The sequence below is a fragment of the Scatophagus argus genome, chromosome 2, assembly GCF_020382885.2.
Source record: "Scatophagus argus isolate fScaArg1 chromosome 2, fScaArg1.pri, whole genome shotgun sequence".
Taxonomy (NCBI): Eukaryota; Metazoa; Chordata; class Actinopteri; family Scatophagidae; genus Scatophagus; species Scatophagus argus.
Genome location: NC_058494.1, coordinates 9,521,312 through 9,541,756, shown reverse-complemented (window position 1 = coordinate 9,541,756; position 20,445 = coordinate 9,521,312). Strand labels below are relative to the sequence as shown.

The 20,445-nt window shown below is 39.9% G+C and overlaps 3 protein-coding genes across 4 annotated transcripts; all 3 read right to left on the bottom strand.

Moving 5' to 3' along the window:
- Positions 1 to 575: 575 nt before the first annotated feature.
- Positions 576 to 3,724, bottom strand: LOC124068848. 2 transcript variants are annotated; one of them, XM_046407347.1, is made up of 6 exons: positions 3,543 to 3,724; positions 3,382 to 3,444; positions 3,118 to 3,297; positions 2,210 to 2,251; positions 1,958 to 2,085; positions 576 to 1,400 (listed from the first exon to the last, which is right to left on the bottom strand). In XM_046407347.1, exons 1-6 carry the CDS (start codon positions 3,607 to 3,609, stop codon positions 1,086 to 1,088), a joined length of 795 nt encoding a protein of 264 aa, XP_046263303.1. In that variant the 5' UTR covers positions 3,610 to 3,724; the 3' UTR covers positions 576 to 1,085. The 2 variants fall into 2 exon arrangements, with proteins under 2 accessions (XP_046263303.1, XP_046263293.1); XM_046407337.1 differs by having other exon boundaries at positions 3,118 to 3,444.
- An 844-nt stretch (positions 3,725 to 4,568) lies between these two features.
- Positions 4,569 to 9,132, bottom strand: LOC124068839. Its single transcript, XM_046407324.1, has 6 exons — positions 8,865 to 9,132; positions 8,464 to 8,781; positions 7,678 to 7,794; positions 7,550 to 7,591; positions 7,318 to 7,466; positions 4,569 to 5,499 (listed from the first exon to the last, which is right to left on the bottom strand). The coding sequence occupies exons 1-6, from the start codon at positions 8,905 to 8,907 to the stop codon at positions 5,050 to 5,052; spliced, it is 1,119 nt and encodes a 372-aa protein (XP_046263280.1). The 5' UTR covers positions 8,908 to 9,132; the 3' UTR covers positions 4,569 to 5,049.
- A 7,244-nt stretch (positions 9,133 to 16,376) lies between these two features.
- On the bottom strand, positions 16,377 to 19,045 carry dnajb1b (DnaJ heat shock protein family (Hsp40) member B1b). The gene is made up of 3 exons (XM_046407235.1): positions 18,637 to 19,045; positions 16,947 to 17,545; positions 16,377 to 16,755 (listed from the first exon to the last, which is right to left on the bottom strand). The coding sequence occupies exons 1-3, from the start codon at positions 18,854 to 18,856 to the stop codon at positions 16,522 to 16,524; spliced, it is 1,053 nt and encodes a 350-aa protein (XP_046263191.1). The 5' UTR covers positions 18,857 to 19,045; the 3' UTR covers positions 16,377 to 16,521.
- Between the last annotated feature and the right edge of the window lie 1,400 nt (positions 19,046 to 20,445).

The window sequence follows — 20,445 nt, the reverse complement described above, 5'->3', positions numbered from 1 at the left end:
TTTAACAGTTGTTAACTCCTTGTAGCCTTTAAATGGTTGCTCTGTAAGTGCAGCTCCCAAAACCACCTTCAAATCTCCCATCTGACTTAAGGTAAATCAGCAAATTTACAGCAGTAAACCAGAAGGAAATACTGGGAGTTAGGGTTAGCCGCTTTTATTGAAAATCAGGAAGTGTGTTTCAAAAAATATCCAACTGAGAATACTCACAACCACAAAGAAACCAAACATTTAGACAGAGGAAGAGAAACAGTGTATGGAAAAAACATTGGCTCAGTAAACTTACCTCCCAGAAGATAGACCAACATGAGGACAATGATCTCCATGCTTACTCATACTATTCATAACATCTTCGTGCGTTTGGTTTGCCTTTTCTTATCTCACTGCAATTTAGTGTCTTCATAATTCACTCCAAATGAAAGACAAGTCTGCCCTTGTCACAGGTTTTTTTTTTCTTATTGCACTTCTCGTGTTTAGTCAGCCTCCTCTGAGTACATCTACGACTAAAAAAAAGATTACTTAAATCAAGTGTGAAGCAAAGAAAAAAAAAAAATTAACACAAGGGCACTCTGAGATGTTACCACATGTTTTATTTTGGTGAGATACATGATTGGTGTATTTTATTTACTCCCACAGCTTGAGGGACCTGCTCAGACTGTGTGACTTTTCTTTTGATTGTGCCATTCAAATTTGTGCATTTGTCTCCAGAAAATACAAAATACAGCAAAAATGAACACTATAACTACTTGACCTTCTAAAGATCCTGAATCATTATCCTTTGAATTGGCCATCATCCTCTCGTCTCATTTATTCACCCACCCATAGGCTCATAGTAAGGTTTGCTGCAGCCTGGTTCTTGGAGTTCAGGTTTTGGTTTCATCATTGCTATCAATGATAACAACACATTTCTCATTCTGACATTTTAGTTAATTGGTGAGATCTGCGAATGCAGCAACAAGAAAAGAAAAGTTAACAGCAAGAAACTTAATGTCAGACTTTGTTAGTTACAACAACTGAAAGAAATGATGGACAAATCTTGAAAAATACAACCAAAGTTGTAATTGACTTGGATTCATTCTCTAACAGTATCAACAGTTAATGTGATCTTTGACTCCCAGAGGTTCATCTTTAGGTCCGTTGTTTACATGAAGTCTGTGATAGATGTGCTCCTCTGAACAGCTGAGATCCAGATGTTGGTAGTGGCAGATGTGCCCTGGTACATCCACATCAACATATTCACTGAGGCCAGGGGCATCCTGATGATTCGATGTGAAGTGGGAGTAGGCATCGGGTAGTGGAGGCGGTGAACCTGAAAGATCAGCACAGTCTGGATCCGAGCAGCCATAGTGGAGTTCATGTTCAGTTCCTACACCAGGCATCGTTGTCTCGTAGTTGGATGATGTCTGTGAAATAAACACAGACTTGTTGACAGTGAACTGCTTCTTGTAAGAGAGTTTATTACATACATTATTTTGTGGATAGAAGCTCTGTGCAGCTGTACTTAGGCAGTGTTGCTTTGAGCTATATTCAGCAGGTAATAACAGGTTACAATATGTTTTTAATGCTTAACATCTGAGTTCAGTATGTCAAGATGTTAAAGCTGTGGCTACAAGCAGTGTACAGATGACATACACCGCCTAAGAAATGTAACTGCCTCCCGTTGACTCCTCGTGTCGCCTATAAATCCAGCTTAGCATTTGCTAATCACCATGCAATACATAGCACAGCTGAGGCTGATGGACAGTTTTGGACAAACTGATATTTTGACTGACATTAACTGAAAAGTTGGGGGATCATCAGACTTATTTCAAGTAATCCTTAGGAGGACATGAATGGCTGTACCAAATTTTTTGTTTGTTTGTTCACTAGTTGCTGAGACAATACAGCAGGGACAAAAATGATGGACTAGCAATCACTGCCATCCAACTAATGTGGCTAAAAGTTTCTATCACATACAAACCTCGCTATGCTGGTGTATGCCTGATCTTCTGCAATTAAGAGCCAGCAGAAGAGAAAATGTAAACAGACACACACACAATATTGCTGCCACACACATCACTGCAATCAGGTACAGCGGCAGGTGGAGCTCTGCAGGAGACAACAAATGACATTCACTTGGCAGAAGATTCACTCACATATACTGTATAGTATATAATTACACATATGGACACTATGAAAAACAGATAGACACACAGACACACAAATTGCTCACTGTCCACTGGGAAGTCATTTTGAAAGATGGTAAGTTCAGTTCCTGGAAAATGCAAATACAAGAAAGTCTTTAATATACAGAAATAAAGTAAATACATGCAGAGCTACCTGATGTGTAGTCGAACAGATCTTATTTACTGTAATGTGTATCGTGCAAAAGGTTTGTTGAAGTGACGCAAACAAAGAGTTGATTTCCAAAAAAAATTACAAATATACATTGCTGTAATAACACACCATCCATCCATCCATTTTCCATACCGCTTATCTGTCAGGGTCGCGGGGGAGCTGGAGCCTATCCCAGCTGACTACAGGCGAGAGGCGGGGTACACCCTGGACTGGTCACCAGTCAATCACAGGGCCAACACACAAAGACAAACAACCACACACTCTCACACCTAGGGGCAATTTAGAGTAGCCAATTAACATAATGTGCTTGTTTTTGGTATTGTGGGAGGAAGCCGGAGTACCCGGAGAAAACCCACGCAGGCACAGGGAGAACATGCAAACTCCACATAGAAGGACCAGGATTTGAACCTGGAACCCTCTTGCTATGAGGTGACAGTGCTAACCACTGCACCACCGTGCCACCCGTAATAACACACACAAACATATATATAGTGTGTAAGTATAGAAGCATTTAATGGAAACATATTTAGACAAGTTAAGAGAAAGAGGAACAAACAAGTAATACTACACATTTAGTTCTCATTTAGCATGAGACACTACAAACAAAAACTATGCAGCATCTGTCTTATGCGCCACCTATTCAGCAGTAACTGTAAGCTACTAACCACAAACCAGCTTTTATTGTATGCACGCAAATGAAATGTGCATAACAGAATAACCCACATAAGCAGTTAACATAGTGATCCTGTGCTATTACATGGCATACTGTACACCGGGAAATACCTCGGGAAACATCCAGTTGTATGGCACTGATTTCATCAGGATGCAAGCTGATGTCTACCCCACACCAGTATGTCCCACTGTCGTCTGAGCTCAGTTCATCCACCCTGACGATGAAAAAAGCTCCGGTGGTGTTGTCATACACAGAGAAACGTCCGACTGTCACCCACTGGTTGTGTTTGTCTGTCCATATCAGGTGGTTGGAGGAAACATCATCAACATGGCTGAAGAATTTAACATTGCTCTGCTGGCCGTCTAGATACTCACATCTGAAGTAAAACGGCTGACCTTCCACACCAGTAACAGCTGTGGTTCTGACACTGATCAGAGCTGTCAGTCAGATTAAGCTGTGTTAGTTGCATAATCATGTGTTTTAACTCAACTGAAGTCTATTACATCATCTTTAAAAACCTAAAACCATGGCCCACCTTGGATTTGTAGTATAATAATGATGACAGTTGTAGCTGTTCTCCACGAGATCCACATCGTTCCCATCACAACCAGTTTACCTTTAGTCCTCACACTCTTATTCCTCCTCAGCCGTACGATGCAGCAGCAACCTGGACTAAAGATTGTGTTTGTGTTCTCAGTTAGGTGTTTTCATGTCTGTTTAAAGATCTTCCTCTTTCTTGTACACAGTTAATGTTCAACCCATGAAAGTGAAATCATGGCCTGACTGAAATTGACCTTTATGTGTCTAAATAGCCCATGTTTTATTCTGGTACATCCGGAAATCACATTTATTATGTTTATTCTTTAGTTAAGAAAATGCAGATTTGATTTACCACATCTAATGTTATCACTGATCAAAAAGCATCAGTAGATGATTTATTCAGTTGATATTTTGATTAACAATGGATCAAATGGCTATGCATAATGTGAATGGGTTCACCTGTGGTGACAAACCCACAAACTCTGCATAGCACTTTAATGACTTTTAGCTAACAGACTTGCTTTAATATGCTTTATGCTTTATCAAAATGTGACAGTTGCTGTTCTGAATCTATAAACTACAGAATAATGGAGCCTTATTCTCTGAACAGTCAGATGATCAAAAAAGCTTAATAATATCATAATATATAATATATATATGTGTTCTTAAGCACAAATATGCACACCCACACCTCCATGCAACCCTTCTCGAAGAGCAGGTTTCATCCTTTCCCTGTGTGCCTCTGCTCGGCCTGCCTGCCTGTCTGTGTGAAGCTCACATAGACTTGTAGCACTTTATGACAGACACAGAGATGGTGACAGCAAACTTTTTTACAGTGTTTTACAGAGTGCCCAGAAACATCTAAGCACAGGAAAATACTAAGAAAATAAGAAAACCCAGGCACAGGGAAGAGTTTCTGTTGATTCAGACACCACCACACACTTCATGAGGCTCATAAATGATGATAGAGAGAAATTAGGCTGCAAGACTTGGCTGTAGTGATGAATAATTGAGACTGTGACACAGATGCTTCTTTATTTTAAATGCAAACAGATAGACAAAACACCATTACAGAAATAATGAAATGCAAGTCAAGTGTCCTTCTACACATTGCCACAGAATGCATTCCAAATCAAGGACATTTCAGAAAAATATTTTACGTTTTAAGCTTCACAAAGGTAAATTTTACTATAAACCTCTAGCAACAAATTTCATTCTTGTTATTATTTATTTTTTTTTATTTTTTTTTTGCGTTACTGGATAGAGCCAGCTGAAGAGAGACAGGAAATGGGGGAAGAGAGAGGACTCAGCAGCATCCTGTGTACACCCTCAGCTTGGACTGTCTTCATTTTCACCCAATCTTCATTTCTCACTTTACTCCATCAAGTATTATCGAGTAAAGGAAAAGGAAGTATTCAAACATATGTTAAGTCACTTGTTTCCTGTTCAGAATATCGCATACAGCTGTCCTAAATCCTACTAATCACACCCTTGAGAATAGCTCAGACTGTTCTTGATAAATCCAAGCCAAACCAAAGAGAGGGGGGCCTTTCTTTCTTGGAATTACTGCAGGAGCTGGAGTGAAAAGCTGATTCAGCGCTAGCACAACTTTCTGTAGGGTTGCCTGTTGCATTTCTAGTTGCTTTAGGTTCATTTCTGTGTTTTCCAAGAGTGCTATCATCAGTTCTTTCAGATATTATGGATGGCAAAGGTTTGATGTAGACTGCAGAGCTGAGGTCATGCTTGTCTTGGATGTGTGCGGCTGAATATCTTGAATCAGCAATAACTTTGGAGCAGCAGATGTTTTCGTAGATGTGAAGGGGTACACTATCATCATCTAAGGGCGCAGATGTTGGCAGATCCTGTTTTGGGTGGTGCGCACAAGAGAAGCTCTCAGATAACTTTATTATCGATTGTACGTCCTTGCCAATGTTATCGTTCTCACAGACAGCCTGTTGAAAATGGTGGAAAAGGATAACACAAATTAGCAGTTAGTTCTCATGTAATGGAAAAAGAAAACTGTATTGTAACATTTTTTATCCATTATTATCACCATTCTGTTAAGGATGCTGTAATTACAAAATTTGGATTTTGAATTTCATTCTTAGACTTTCTAACACTTTATTGTTTATGTATGTTTATCTTCATACATTTTCTAGATAAATATCTTATTTATGCATCTCAGCTGAACCAAAATGTTATCTGACCACTGAAATAGACTAAAAGAACTATAGAATGTTAAACTCGCAATTACTTATGACAAATTAATTTAAAATGTTCCGAGTGAACACTCTCTTTACCATTTGTTGCTAGTTATAAGTAGCAAATTGCATTCTTCTTTCAGGGAGCTTCCGTGGACACCCAAGCTGTTACTCAAACTCAAACTCACTTACTCAAAGCTAAACAGCAAAAAAAGGTTTCTGTTCATTTTATCTGTATGTGACAAAACAATTACTGCAGAATCAACTTATCTCTTTATCCACGGAAACAACAGCTAAATGCGATACATACACACATCTTCATACCCACTCTCATACATACAAAGTTTTAAAAGAGTTAAAAGAGCAGCATCAGTATGGCACTGTGTGAGGTAATATAAATAAATAAATTGATTGCACATGATGTCATGGCAACTGTACTAAACCTTGGGATGCAGACAGCTTAGCATTTTCCTCGGATGCTAATGTGGTTTGCTGATACTGAAGACCTTGAAAGGGGCATGAGACTGAGGTCCGTGAAGCAGCATTTCAACCCCTTACATAACATTTCCTTGTTTATGGTTACCTGACCAATAGAGTAAATATACATCCCCATGTGATCCAATTATTCTCAGACTTTACCTAGAAAGGGCTATGAACTATCAATAGCATGCCCTAAATTATATAAAGACTAGTATTGCGGGGCACTGGGGTGACATCACACACACAGAACTCTGTTTGGATGATTCCTCTTTTTGCCTTGAGCTCAAGCTTCAATAAATATCTTCAGCATAAGACATGCAGGCCTCCAGCACTCTTTCTTCCATGGGAAACCACTGTATTAAGATTTGCTCCTTAACAAATCCAACTCCTGTTAGCCTTTCTAACATTAACAAAATGGAGATACTGTCTCACTTTGTAAAGTGCTTTGCATTGTGCAGTTGCACTGATGTCTGATACTGATATTTTCTCACTGGAAGGAGTTTAAAGCCCAGTGTGTCTCATCCAGACACAAGGTACCTTCTAGAGCCTGGATGAGACACAAAAGCACATGGCAAAATCATGGTACTTGATGCTCTGGAACTGCAGGAATTAAGTGTCATTCTCCAAAATTGCTGGCGTGTTTACAAAAAGTGACTAACAAATCCTGCATAGTATTAGTGAGGTACAGGTACAGGTATAGATGGATTCTTTTTCACCTTTGGGTAAATAACACGTTATCATTTCAGCTTTTCACATACAAGCCAGGTTGACCGTTTCTCCTTTTGGGAGTCTATTCTATTGACAATTGCTTTATATTTAATAAAAGCATACAAGACTGGTATCCATCTTCTGAACTGTCAACAAAACAAAATGAGTACATTTCACATTTCAAATATGCCTTTTTATTTGACACACCAAAACTGAAAAAAGAAACGTGTGGACTGATGGACTTTGGTAAAGCCCCTACTCATACATTGATCCCTGAAACCAGGAACAGAAACTTGGATGTCAGTAGGCTGTCAAGACAATCAACATATTTCTCTAGGAAGACAATTGAGATGCTCTGATGCCTCAGTTTCTGTCGCATACCTCTCTTTGATCTGCACTGAAGAAGTCTTTGCAGTCGGAGCAAACTTGTGGTTTGGGTGTTGAGTTTTTCCTCCATTTCCTGAAGCATGTAGCCAGCACCAAAATAGTGAACACAGCAAAGGCCCCAATAGATGTGAACAACACAGTGCCTGACCAAAAACAAGAAGAGTTTGCTCAGCAGCTGATATTCATGCACTAACTGCGCACTTCAAATCATCAGACAGAAAGCTACCTGTGCTGAAGCTTTCTCTACCTCCACTAGTGCAGTTTGAGGCTGTAAAGTTAATGAAAAAAATATTACTTTCTGTAAGTTTATTCATAATTCATATTTGCAAAAACATTGGTGGTATTTTTCTTTACCTGCTGTGAGATCTGTGGGCGTACTGTCCATTCCAAATGTTGACTGTGCTGAGTTGGAAATATACTGATATGTCCATGTGGGAGAGAGTCCAGGTATGATAGTTGTTGTCTCAACAGCTATAAGAGAATAGTGATGGAAGGTGTATTCTTTACTCGCTTAAAGTACCAATAAAGCAATTTACCACATTGCACGTAAAAGGTCTTCATCCAAAATCAATTCATGGAATTGATTAGTGAAACATGTGACAAGACCCCAAGCTAACACTCTTTTGGAGTCACAAGCCAAAAAGATGAGAAACCACTATTTTTGTTTTTGTTTTGTTTGTTTGTTTTCTTTTTTGTATACAAATGTGCTTTATTTTATAAACATATTCATATTAACAATGTATTACTCAGAAAAGTAACAGCTAAATGTTGTGTAAAATTTACATTTACTGCTGAAATCTAGTGGAGTTGAGGTAGTGAAACAGTGTAAGCGTTGTGGGTGTAGAGTTGTGTGTGGGTTCATAAAGGAACATGCAGACGTCGGAGCTCCTTCTCGTAACTTTTTTAGTCCGTCACCAGTTAACACCAAACCTCCAAAATATGCCTCCTCTCCTCACTGAATTGTCACAATAAAAGCCCTAATCAATGACCATACAGAGAATGTAAATACTGTACTCACAACATGAGCATTACATATTACATAAATTAGACTGTAACTGGGGTGTGTAGAGAAAAGATTGAAAGTATTCAGCTTAAGGATAACTCTCATTGAAGGTAAGAGTGATAAGATCCAACATGTACCTTCCTCCACAGTAAGCTGTACGTCAATGAATGTATCAAGACCAATCCTGTCCACTCCACACCGGTATGTCCCCGAGTCCGCAAGCTGGAGCTGACTAAACGTCACAGTGAAGGCTCCATTTCCCAAATCCACCAGGGTTATCCTCTCTGACCTTGCTTCTTCACCAGATTTCACAGTAACCAGTATATCTTCATTGTTACATGGATTCTTACAGAAGTACTTATGATTTTTCCATGCAACACTGTGTGAACACTGGAATGAGACTTCACCCATCCTGAATCCCTTTATGTTGATCCTTTTTCCTTCTGTCCATGTAGCTGCCACAATTTCAACGAGAGGTAAACAAACTTATCTGAGCTATTTAAATGAATTAATGGCTGTGTTTAAATAGCACACTTACCATAGAGAAGACAGTATATGACAGAAATGATCTTCATTCTCATCAATAACGTGAACTCTCTACTCCTTTTTTATTCTCGGTCGTCCTATCAGACCTTGTACATTGAGTTAACATCTGACTATTAACAGAAAAAAAACAAAAAAAAACCCACTGTGTGCTCCAATTAACCTAACAAACGAACAGTGGTTATATGTTTTATCATACTCTACCACAGCAGAACTTCATGAGACTGAAATACATCTTGACAAGCTCTCAATTATTTACTGTCTTCCTTTGGTTTTGACTGTGGGCGGAAGACAGGGGCTGTAGGCGTGAACCACGAACTGAACAGAAGAGAAACGTACATGAACGAAAGTGACATGTCTGTGTCTGTTTCTATCTGTCCAGCTGGTGAGAAGAGTGGAGTATATGGAAGTCAAAGAGCCAGCTATTTTCTCAAGAATTGATAGAGACCAAAAGTAGAGCTAAAAGAGAGTGAAGCTACTGTTTCTCCAAGTCAGCTCAAAGGTCCAGTGTGAAGGGATTCATGGTGATCTACTGACAGAAATGTAATGTCCTAAAGTTATGGTTTGGTTATGTGTTTATTATGTTTCTTTTAAGGTTCTGGTAGGTGGATTTCGTTACACTGTCGAACTATTGCTTTAACAGTAGATTATTCACAAATTCAAACAATTATCAGTACAGATCTTGATCCAAATGCAAACAAAATGATAAGACAACACTGTAATGTGTGTTAGTGCTCACATTGGAGTACATCTAAAAATGAGTCATTAAAGTTTTCTGATGTTATCTGAAAGTATATTGCCAAAACGCTTACAAACTGGACCTTATGTTCCATCATATCTAAGTGTATAAGGCAAAAAATGACTTTATTGTCATTTAAAGAACAGGTGTTAGACATGGGGGCAGCCTAAAGAAATCGAGCTCACGGATGTGAGTCATGGTGTTTGTGACACCTTTCACAAAGTGTGAAGTTACAAGCCTAGAGAGAAAATGACGTGTTAAAGGAATTACTGTGTTTGTCTTACTTGTCTCTCCTGTATAAGCAGTGAACACAATAAAGCAGACTTGTGCATGTGCATAATAATAATAATCATTAATTGTCTGCACATTAAACTCCTTTTGATATTTTCATATTAGTAGATTCATATACATAGATCGGCCACAATAATAAAACCACTGACAGGTGAAGTGAATAAAATTAATCAGATTTTTACAACCAAAACCTCTATTGCTACCTCTATTAACCTATTGCATTCATGTTATATGTGTGCACAGTAGCACCCCCTGCAGGTCTTATTCCAATACTACTTTGACTTTTATGAAGAGCATCTCAAACTCTAACAACAGCAGAAATGTGCTCTGTGACGAGGATGCCGGGAGTCAAGAAGAGCATTATGTGCAGTGCTTATTATTTTGTTGTATCTTAATCACATGAGCACATTTGTTATTACAACCTTACCTTTTTGTTTAAAATATGAGCAGTATCTTGTATGGAAGATTTAAAATGCCTAAATTAAAAGAAAGGTATAAAGTGAAAAACAATACATATCCTTGTATGTATTTCCCATTTGTGTATGTATTTAAAGTATAAGAATGAAATGAAAACATTATATTTCCCATTTCCCATGCATCCGATTATTAAATACAATTGTCATTAACCACATGATCATTGAATTCATTCAATTAAATCATTCATTGAACTCTGACACAGTAGAGAAAATACACATTACACTGTGCATTTTAGTTCTTTGTTTGTTCAGTGATTTTACATCTTGTTTACATGTGCGTCGCACACAGCCTCATTTTATAGATATGGCTCTACTGGCTCCCATTAACAGTGCAGGCCAGTCAGGTCCTTCCACACCAGACTCATCCAACATGTCCTTATGGACTTTGCTTTGGGCACAGTCATGCTGGAATAGAAAAGGACCTTCCCCAAACTGTTGCCACAAAGTTGGAAGCACAGCATCATCCAACATGTCTCGGCATGCTGAAGCATTAAGGTTTCCCTTCACTGGAAGTAAGAAGCCCAGCCCAACCCCTGAAAAACAGCCCCATACCACGTCAGAATTCAGTAAGAAAGAGGTGTGTCAGAATATTAATAATATAGTAATATAATATTATAGTGTATATACAAACATTTTTCCTTTAATTGGTTCAAAGCTGTCAGCTCAGAAACAGAATAAACCCTGCTCAGTCAAGACTTTTGGGATCAAGTGCCTGGTAGGCGACAGCATACTGGGAGTCATCCTGAGCACTGGACTCTGGACCAGCATCTGGGTCTAAGGACTGTAGCCTCACTGCAGTCTGAGCGGGGGCAGCCTCTGCACTCTGCTCACGGCGATCAGCCTGAAAGTAAATAAAAACATCATCACTAAGCCCAATTTTATCTGAGCAGTAAACTTGAACTTCAAAACAGTCACTAGAAATGAACATTTAAGTCAAAATCAAAATTGGTAACTGACAAAATATTAACTCACCTCACCCTTTTTATTTTCCCGTTTGTTCTGACCTTCTGAAACAAACAAGCAAAAACATTTATTAAAACATCTGTGTGTACATGCACATGCAGTTTTGGCTTGGCATCAGTGAGGCTTGGAGTGAAAGAAGTATGTGTGCACATGCATGTTTGCGTGAACGTTTCACCTCACCCTCTTTGCTCCGGCAGTGTCCATAGAATATCAGAGGTATAATGGCACAAACCAGAAGAGCCAGGCTGACCGAAACGATGATGACTATTGTGGTATCTGCAAGCAACAGACCAGACAGGTGCATGCTAGTGACCATACGGCTGACTTTACAACAGGTTGACACATATTCAGTACAGATTTGAATCATTTTCAGTTGATTTCGTGCTTAACAAATACCATTCAGCAGAATCTGCCATCGTCTCAGGCTCATTTTCTGTTTTATAGCAAATTCAAATTTCAGTTTCAATAATATTCTCTGGATTCTGAGAGTTATGGTGCAATGACTATGATAATTTACTTCCTGATGTACACACATGCCTTTTACATTACTTTAGTTAGTAAACTGCCCTGACTGCACTCAGACATTCACATTCATTCAGCTGTGGGTTAGACTGAGAGAAAGACAGCAGCACGTTTTTTCCTTTCATGGAAAAAAACAAAACCAAAAACTGTTTTGCCCCTTACTCAAAACCCAACATGTCTCGCTACTTTTCACCAGAGCTGCAGTCTGTGGAAACTCTTCTTCAAATGGAAACGCTGCATTTTTTGATGATGTTACACGACTAACATTTACATATTAAACAATGATCTATATATTTTCATGACTGCACATTTTGGTAGCAGCACATAAAAATAGTAAATGCAATTTTTAATCCAACCTAACAATGCATTTAACTATGTGAAAAAAAATAAAATCAACAGATTGGTTTAAGAGCTGAGTCACAGCAGCCAGCATTTATATCTATGTAAAACTCCTTATTCGCTGACCAACAACTGCTGAATGTGGGGTCTCTTTGGTCTTTAGAGTCCTTGACTCTGGTTTAATGCACTCAACATACACTGCTGATTTGCTAAAATTAAAAGAAAAATAAGTATGCCAGCAATAAATGTGCTATGTGCTATGATACAAAAATAATTCAGATGTAGATGAAGCATTATATTTTAAAAAAAGCATTTTTAATAAGCATGGCAAAAAGAAAAGAGAGAAAAAGGTTCCCTCCTGACACGTTTTAACGTAAAACACTTCTTCACTTCACTCATTCTCAAACTCTTCACTTTAACTAGTGTGTCTGACTAAAGGTCAGTGAATTTGCAAATATTTTTGTTTCAAAAATTGATCTGGACAGAAGAGACCTCAGTGTATGTGTGCATGTATGAAGATTTCAAGTTTCCACATTACTCTTGTTTCACGTTGCATGTACACATGCAAAACACAGAGAAAATTTCCCCTTTGGGTAGGTGCATGTGAAAATGGTTTTTCAATGTCAAACACAGACATGATCCTGCTCAGTGAAGCTCAAACATCCAAGTGAAATAACTAAAGCAAAAGATTCTATTAGCTATCCGGACTGATAAACGTGAAGTATACAGGAGAGCAGCTGCTAAACTCTGAACTACCTGTGAGTTTAGTTGCTGCGTGCTGATTGGTCTTCTCCTCTGCAGTGGGCAGGGTTGATGGTGACGGTGGAGTGTTGGAGGTCAAGCTGCCTTGAGGATAAGTTTCTGCTTCAGTCTGCAAGGCGGTGGTGAAAGGAGGAGATCCAGGAAGAACAGTGGAAGCTTTCAAAGGACAGGACAGAGGAAGACTGATGACGAGTAATTTGTGTGTGAGTCTGTGTTGTGTGTGTGTGTGTGTGTGTGTGTGTGTGTGTGTGTGTTGCTATGCAGTACATAAAATAATGCCAGACAAGGAGTCTCCAGTCGTAAAAAAGTGACCTAATGATCTTAGAGTACAGTATAGTACAGTACGCTTTTATTTGACATACTAAATTATTACAAAACCTCACATTACCTTCACCAACATTCACACATCTAACAAAAACTTACCATTTAGGACTATGAGATTGACCTCCTGGTACAACACATCAAAAGTTTTCCCTACTCCACATCGATATCTCCCTGCGTCCACTGTCTTCAGCCTCTTTATGGTCACATTGAAGGTTGTGTGTTCTCTGTTGACCTCCATGCTGTATCTCCCTCTGTGTGTGACCGCCAGCTTCGTGCTCACACTCTGAATGACTGTGTTCTCTGTGGAGCAGACTCCTTTGCAGAAGTACATGTTGTAGTGTTGAGAGCTGTTGTCTGTGGTCCAGTTAGCAGAGCAGCAGATGGAGACCTCTCCTCCGACATGGCCGCTCACCTCCAGCACTGCTGAGGCCTCCACACACACAGCTGCGGTGTAAAAAATCGGGTAGGGTGTGGTTACAGCTGCTGACTACAGTATCTACTAATCTATAATCGGCTGAGCTGAAATCGATGTTGAAATGTCGACGATTTGCTTGACAGAGAAGTTCATGAAACACATGAACACGTAACTAAAAGTACCTCTGTTTGCATGTTGATCGTGTAAGTTCTGTTTCCATTCATTTTTAGCTCTGTTTTCAGTCTCCAGCAACCTTTGAAGGAAATATCTGCCTCGTTAGCTGCTAAATGTCACTATATTCACCAGCCAGTTGCTGTCTGTGTCTGTCTGCTCTTTGCTGGAGGCGGAGGACAGAGTACAGGGAGTCTTAAGAGCTTTATTTATTTGTTTTATTTGTCACATTTTTATTTTTATATATTGATTATAGGCTTTTCAATTTAGTATTCATGATTCCATCGTTGGCTTTACTTAACTTCATCAGTCACCGCCCGAGTTAATGTTTACATCAGTACCATGCTACATGAGTATTTGCTGTTTTAGTCTACAAATTTATAAATAAATTTGAGAATTTGAATTATATATACAAAATAGTCTCCTGCAAAGATAATTTTATTTAACTAAATTATGAGCACTCATTCAACTGGATTTCATCACTTTTGTTATTATGCACAGTACCTGTGGTTGTTTTTCAGTTTCAACAATAATCAACAGATGAATATTTTGTTTTTTAGATATTTGAAATAATAAAAATACAGAGTCAGCAATTATTGTGCTGTGTCCCCACTATGCTAAGTTAGGTTTTAATAGTAAATGAATTCAGCACTTATTCCATGGGATAAAACTATTTTAAATGTTTATGAAATTGTTATAAGTTAATAAAGTTGAAAAATTTGGAATGCAGGGTTTTTTTCTCAGGCTAAAAGCATCAAAACTCACCTGAGAAGAAGCAAAAAATGAAGACATGTAGAATCTTCATTGTTTATCCAAGTTAAAAACAAACCAAGTGGAAGATGAACGTTAGTCTACTAGTGTCAGAAAAGTGCAGTGGTCTGCTTCAAATTAGTCAGCTGATTCAGAGCCATAAACTTGAGTGCCTTAAAGATCCAGAAAAGCAACAAAGATGTGATTGTTCAGCAAATGATTGCAGCAGCTGTTTTGTCTTCAGCTCATGTTATCACTAAATGAGCATGATTTTGTTATAATGCCTCTTTCTTGCAGTGCTGCAACACTCTTTTAAACAGAGAATATACAGTGTACTGTGGTCATCCAGCGCCCTTATCCCTCCCACTCTGATCTGAAGAACCAGTTCACGACTGTGACACAGCACAGATTCTCCACTGTTTATGCTTGTGGTTTACCCCCTGGCAGCTGGCGTGTGTGTCTCTGTGCATCTACCTACATGAAGCTGGAGGGCATCAAATTCAACAAGCTGTCTGCTGACTGTGTCACGGGTATCAGAGGCCAGCCTCAAGTCAAGCCCCACTTACTTCAGCGAAGTGTTTATTTTCAGCAAATTTTGCTTTATACAACAAATTTAAGCTCTAAGGTATCACGAAAACCTGTCACACCACCCACACCTTAGCTGCACCTCAGGCTTCAGCCCACCAATTACACAGTGTTTTCTCTTAAAGGGAAAGTACAAAAATTTTTGCTATGAGGTGGGGTGAGGCTGAATCTTTTGTTTTATATAAAAGCAAAGCCCTCCCCAGCATGATTACATTTTTTTCAACTTAGAAAAAAAAGCATTATCCTTCTCGTTATCTCAGAATAATAGATTTAGAACAACTATTACAATTATGACCAAAACTGTACTCCATCCCCTTCTGTGCGGTGTTTGCATCTTCTCCTGCATGGGTTGTCTGCAGGAAGTCCAGCTTCCTCCCTCAGTCACAAAACCATACACATTAGGTTAACGTTAGCTGTGAGTGTGTGAGCATGTGTGATTGTCTGCCTTTGTGTGCTCGCCCTTGCCTTGTACTCTGCCTCTCGTCATCCGGGACAGACTCCAGCAGCTCCCCCCAACCCTATATGGATAAACTGTGTACAAGAATTTGACAATGTGGAACTGCATAAATGATGGAGAAAATTAGTGTGACAACATTAATGCCCATGAAGGAATGAACACAAAATGTGAGAAAGATTGTCCATTTTGAACTTTTGCCCAAATTTCTTTAGGTGCGACCACAGCAGAATCATGCTTTTCTATTACTGAAACACAAGCACTTTAGAAGGAGCTTCACTGACTCTGGTGTCAACAGTGGCACACAGTAACAACACCGGGCCACCCAGGTTAACATTGACACCACCATTCATTTCTTTATTCTTTCCGTAATGATGATGATGACCAACAAATTGGTTGGTTGATTATTTGGTTGTAAACTTGTCTGCAGGTCAAATAAATCAGTGTACCCGGTTAAACGCTCTCTCTTGACCATGTACACAATTCAACACGCATGTTCAATGTCATACAAAAAGAAAACATCTTTCTTAGAGAGAACCTTTATTTGCAACAAAACAGTTCCCAAAGAATAGTGCACATATATTTTATGTATTATACACTTTTGTTCTCAAAATAAAATATTATTCAGTAAACCAAACATTATCAGTCATATTTACATTCTAGCCTGTAAAACGCAGCAGTCTTTCATGAAAAGCGTTTCCCCCAAAGTCCTTTTTGCACTATGGTTGACATTCCCATCCCATGAGTCTGTCCTTTGCTGTCTGGTGTAATTTGTAATTACAGTGTCCAGGTGATGATAAAAAAAAGTGGTTGGCAGCATAATATGATAATTATTAAGTCCTGGAAGTCTGTTGATCTTGTTTAAGATCGTGGGAGGACCTGAGCGATGGTGTCCCTGGCGTTCTGGCTGAGCCTTTCTGGGAACTTGACCTCATACTCCACTATTAAGTCACCTCGACGATCAGGGCGTTTGGGATAGGGCAGCCCCTCGCCACTAATGCGTCGCTTCATCCCTGGCTGCACGATATCTGTTGTTGATACGGTCACTGCTTTGCCTTCCAGAGTAGGTGCGTTGATTGTGCAGCCACACAAAGCCTGATAGGGGGGAAAAGCAAAGAAAAGAATAAAAATACAAATTAATGAATCATGAATAGGCAAAGAGAAACTTCATTCAACTCATGATTTTCAATCGCTAACAGTTCTTTGGGTGTATCTTCAAAACACTTTCGTGAGGAATTTTTAAGAAAAATAGGTGACTAATAAAGTTAAAATTAATCTCAACTTACATCTCTGAGCGAGATCCTTGCTGGATACACGATGTCGGAGCCATCACGCTTGAATACTGGATGCTGCTTGTCCTTCAACACAAAGACCACGTCAGCTGGAATGTTTGTAGGTGTCTGGTCCCCCTCTTTGGGAAATGTTATTTTCGTTCCTTCTTTCCACCCCTTCTTTATCTGCACCTCCAGGATTTTATCTTCTGTCCGTACTGTTCGCCCGTCAGGGTTCAACCTCTTACGTGAAATCTTCATTTTCTTTGTGCAACCTGACAGAATTTCCTCCAAGGACACCTGGAGATCGTAAACCACAGGGGGGTCCTGATGCTTCTTTACAACGCTACTGTGACCGCCCATTCCTCCCATACCAGAGCTGAAGGTGCGAGAGAACCCGCCCATTCCTCCGCCCCCCATCCCAAAACGTGCAAAAGGGTCATCGGTGTCCATGTCCTCATCCATGCCTCCGTTGCGGGCACCAAAGAACTGTCCGAATGGGTTACGTCCACCAAAGAACTCTTCAAAGATGGCATGAGGGTCACCCTGGAAGGTGTAACTGAAGGTGCCAGGACCACCACCACCACCACCTGATGGGCCTCCGCCTTTTAGACCTGAGTGAGAGAAACAATCATTTAACACATTTATCTCAAAAGGAACGCAACCCTAGAATGCTCCTCATCTGTCTTGGCTCGATTTCAAAGTCAGTAGAAAAGTATTTATAAGTGCAAAATAAACTGCTGCAAAGCCCCAATTTAAAATGACGACAACAAGCCCTGAGACTTTTAACTGTGTACAGACACCAGCAGGAAAAAAAAGTGGCACAAACCTACAAAATTGTCTGACTGCAAGTCACACTCTCTCCAGATAAACGGGAATGTTGAATTCTTGTTTGGTACAGACTCCAGCAAAATCAATGCTCATGTATTTATTTTGCATGTGGTTCAGCCCTACATGAGAGCCACAAACCCTGGATCCCTGCTGCTGCCACATAAATAACTCATCAAACGCCATACTGAAGAGCATTCTCGTCTATAGTCATACAATCTCAAGGGCAACACAGGATGCACACACTTTTACAAACTAAGATGCCTTACAATCATCTACATGTCTGTTTTTTTTTTAAATGAGCGCCTTTCCTTTAGTTACCATGGTTACAAAACACCTAAGAATAATAAGTATAGAGCATTTCATTTTACATTTCTGTAACTCTACCCCACCTGTCAGATTTCCATGCAGCAAAACCAACCGTGACTTCAGTGACAGCACCATTAAAACATCCGAGCGTAAGCCACGGGCAGTATATAAGGTATTGTACAATAATGCCCGCCCCTCGTGGCGTCCAAAACAGACCCATCCAGCTCCGTTCCTGGCCTGAGGATTTGCCGACCTATATCAAGTTTGAGTTTGTCATTGACTTTTTGCCCCAACATGAACTGTGAGTTTTCCTGTCGGCAGAGCCTCGCCTGTGTTGGCTCAGGAACAAGCTTTGGGTGAAGGACGGAGCAGAGGAGAGCTGGAAGCGCCATGACATGCAGGGCAACATTAGCCTCTGCCTGGTCTTGTGCATGTTAGGTCCTCGAATAACTTTAACGTCACGCTTTGGGCTGACATTCACTGATTCACGGCACAGACCTAACGCTGGGTACTTTGACTCTCAGTATCGTAATGGCACCGTTTCATGAACTCAGAAGTCAAACCTTACCTTCTTCGCCATAACGATCATATATGTCCCTTTTCTTTGGGTCGCTTAAAACATCGTAAGCTTCGGCGATTTCTTTGAATTTCTCCTCGGCTCCCGGTGACTTGTTTTTATCAGGGTGATAGCGCAGAGCCTGCTTCCGATAAGCTTTCTTTATATCGTCCTCCGACGCCCCTTTCTTAATTCCCAACATGTCGTAGTAGTCTTTACCCATTTTGACCATCCAGTGGGCTCTTTAGTAAATGTTGTAGGTGTTCGGAAATAGCTGTTACGGACTTCACTAACACGTCCCCGGTCCGTCTTGGGTCTCGCTTCAGAGCGCTACGCACAGGAGATTTTCTTTATAAACCGCGCAGAAACTTCCAGAGTTTTCCATAACCATCCCGAACAATCTCATCTGTCACAGAGCAGCGAAGGCACGCCCAGTGGGACGTGACGCCACGCTGCATTCATGAGCTGTCGGAAATCACACGGTAACATACCATTCCTTATCAGTCCTCCAAGAGTCGGTATGTATGCTAGTATAGCCTGAACACCACAAACAGAACATGGAGACGTGGGTTGTCTTTTTAAACAAGCATGTAATACGTTCAGTTTTGTTTACGAAGAAAGAAACGGTTTCATGCCTACATTTACATGTCCTTGAGGACTCTATTCACAGATCAGACCACAAACAGTCTAATGCCATGAACAATTAATAATAAATACTTGCTGTGCAAACTTGGAAAAAAAGACAAGCTGCTGTTACTGGACCCAACCATATCAAAACGGATAGTTTGCTATGAGGAGGTGTTATGCTTGGGTGTGGCACGGATTTAAGACTAGTAAATCCACTGCTTACCGGCCTGTTGGCTTACAGAGTGCGCCACAGGAAGGATATGCAGGGCATAACGCTGTACTTTACCAACAGGGCAGCGAGGTTCTCCAAAATAAATATTTCTAATAATTGTTTTAGACCCGTTATTTGACGTTAATTATGAAACTTACCTGAAAACGATATTACCACAGGACAAACACTTTGACCCATAAAATCAGTATTTAAAGAGACAAAAATCTCAGCTGGTGCCGACAAGAACAAAATACAAAACTGAGAAGAAACATATCTTAAATCTTAAATATACAGATTTAAGACGTACGAGCTAATTGCTACTGACTTTGTGGCGTTTTAGTCAACATGTTAATAATGCATAATTTTCAGAAAAATGCACATCTTCTCTGTACTCAGAATCAGCAGTTGTTGTCTCTGCAGACTTAATTTCTCCTATCTTTAAGCTGATTTTGTACTTTTTAGGCGGTAACCATAGCAGCAAAACCTACCCACACTAATGGGTATGTCCGTAAAGTATAACAGTAGACAAGTGTACGAGTAGCACATGAAGGCAGCATTTCAAATTCAGTGTACAACACACATAACAGCGATCAGCCACAAAATTAATACCACTGACTGGTGAAGTGAATAACATCAATCATATGTTTACAATACAATATTCTGTGGGGAAACATTGGCAATCATGTTGATGTTCTTTGGCACACACCTCACACCTAAACATTACAGACCAACACACCTCCCCAAGGCAGCAGCTCTTCCTGGTGGCAGCAGCCTCCCTTCAGAGGATCCGTGGGATGCGCTGGAATAAGCCGAATCCACCTGGAGCCCCCATTTCAGTTCGCAGGACCCAGAGGATCCAAATTTCGATTCCGGTGACAAACAAACAAATAAACAAACTACCCCTAGAGGTCCTGTGTCTCATCTCCTGACAGATAAGAGCTGTAAGCACAAGGGGGACCTACAAAATGTTAAGCAGGTAGTTT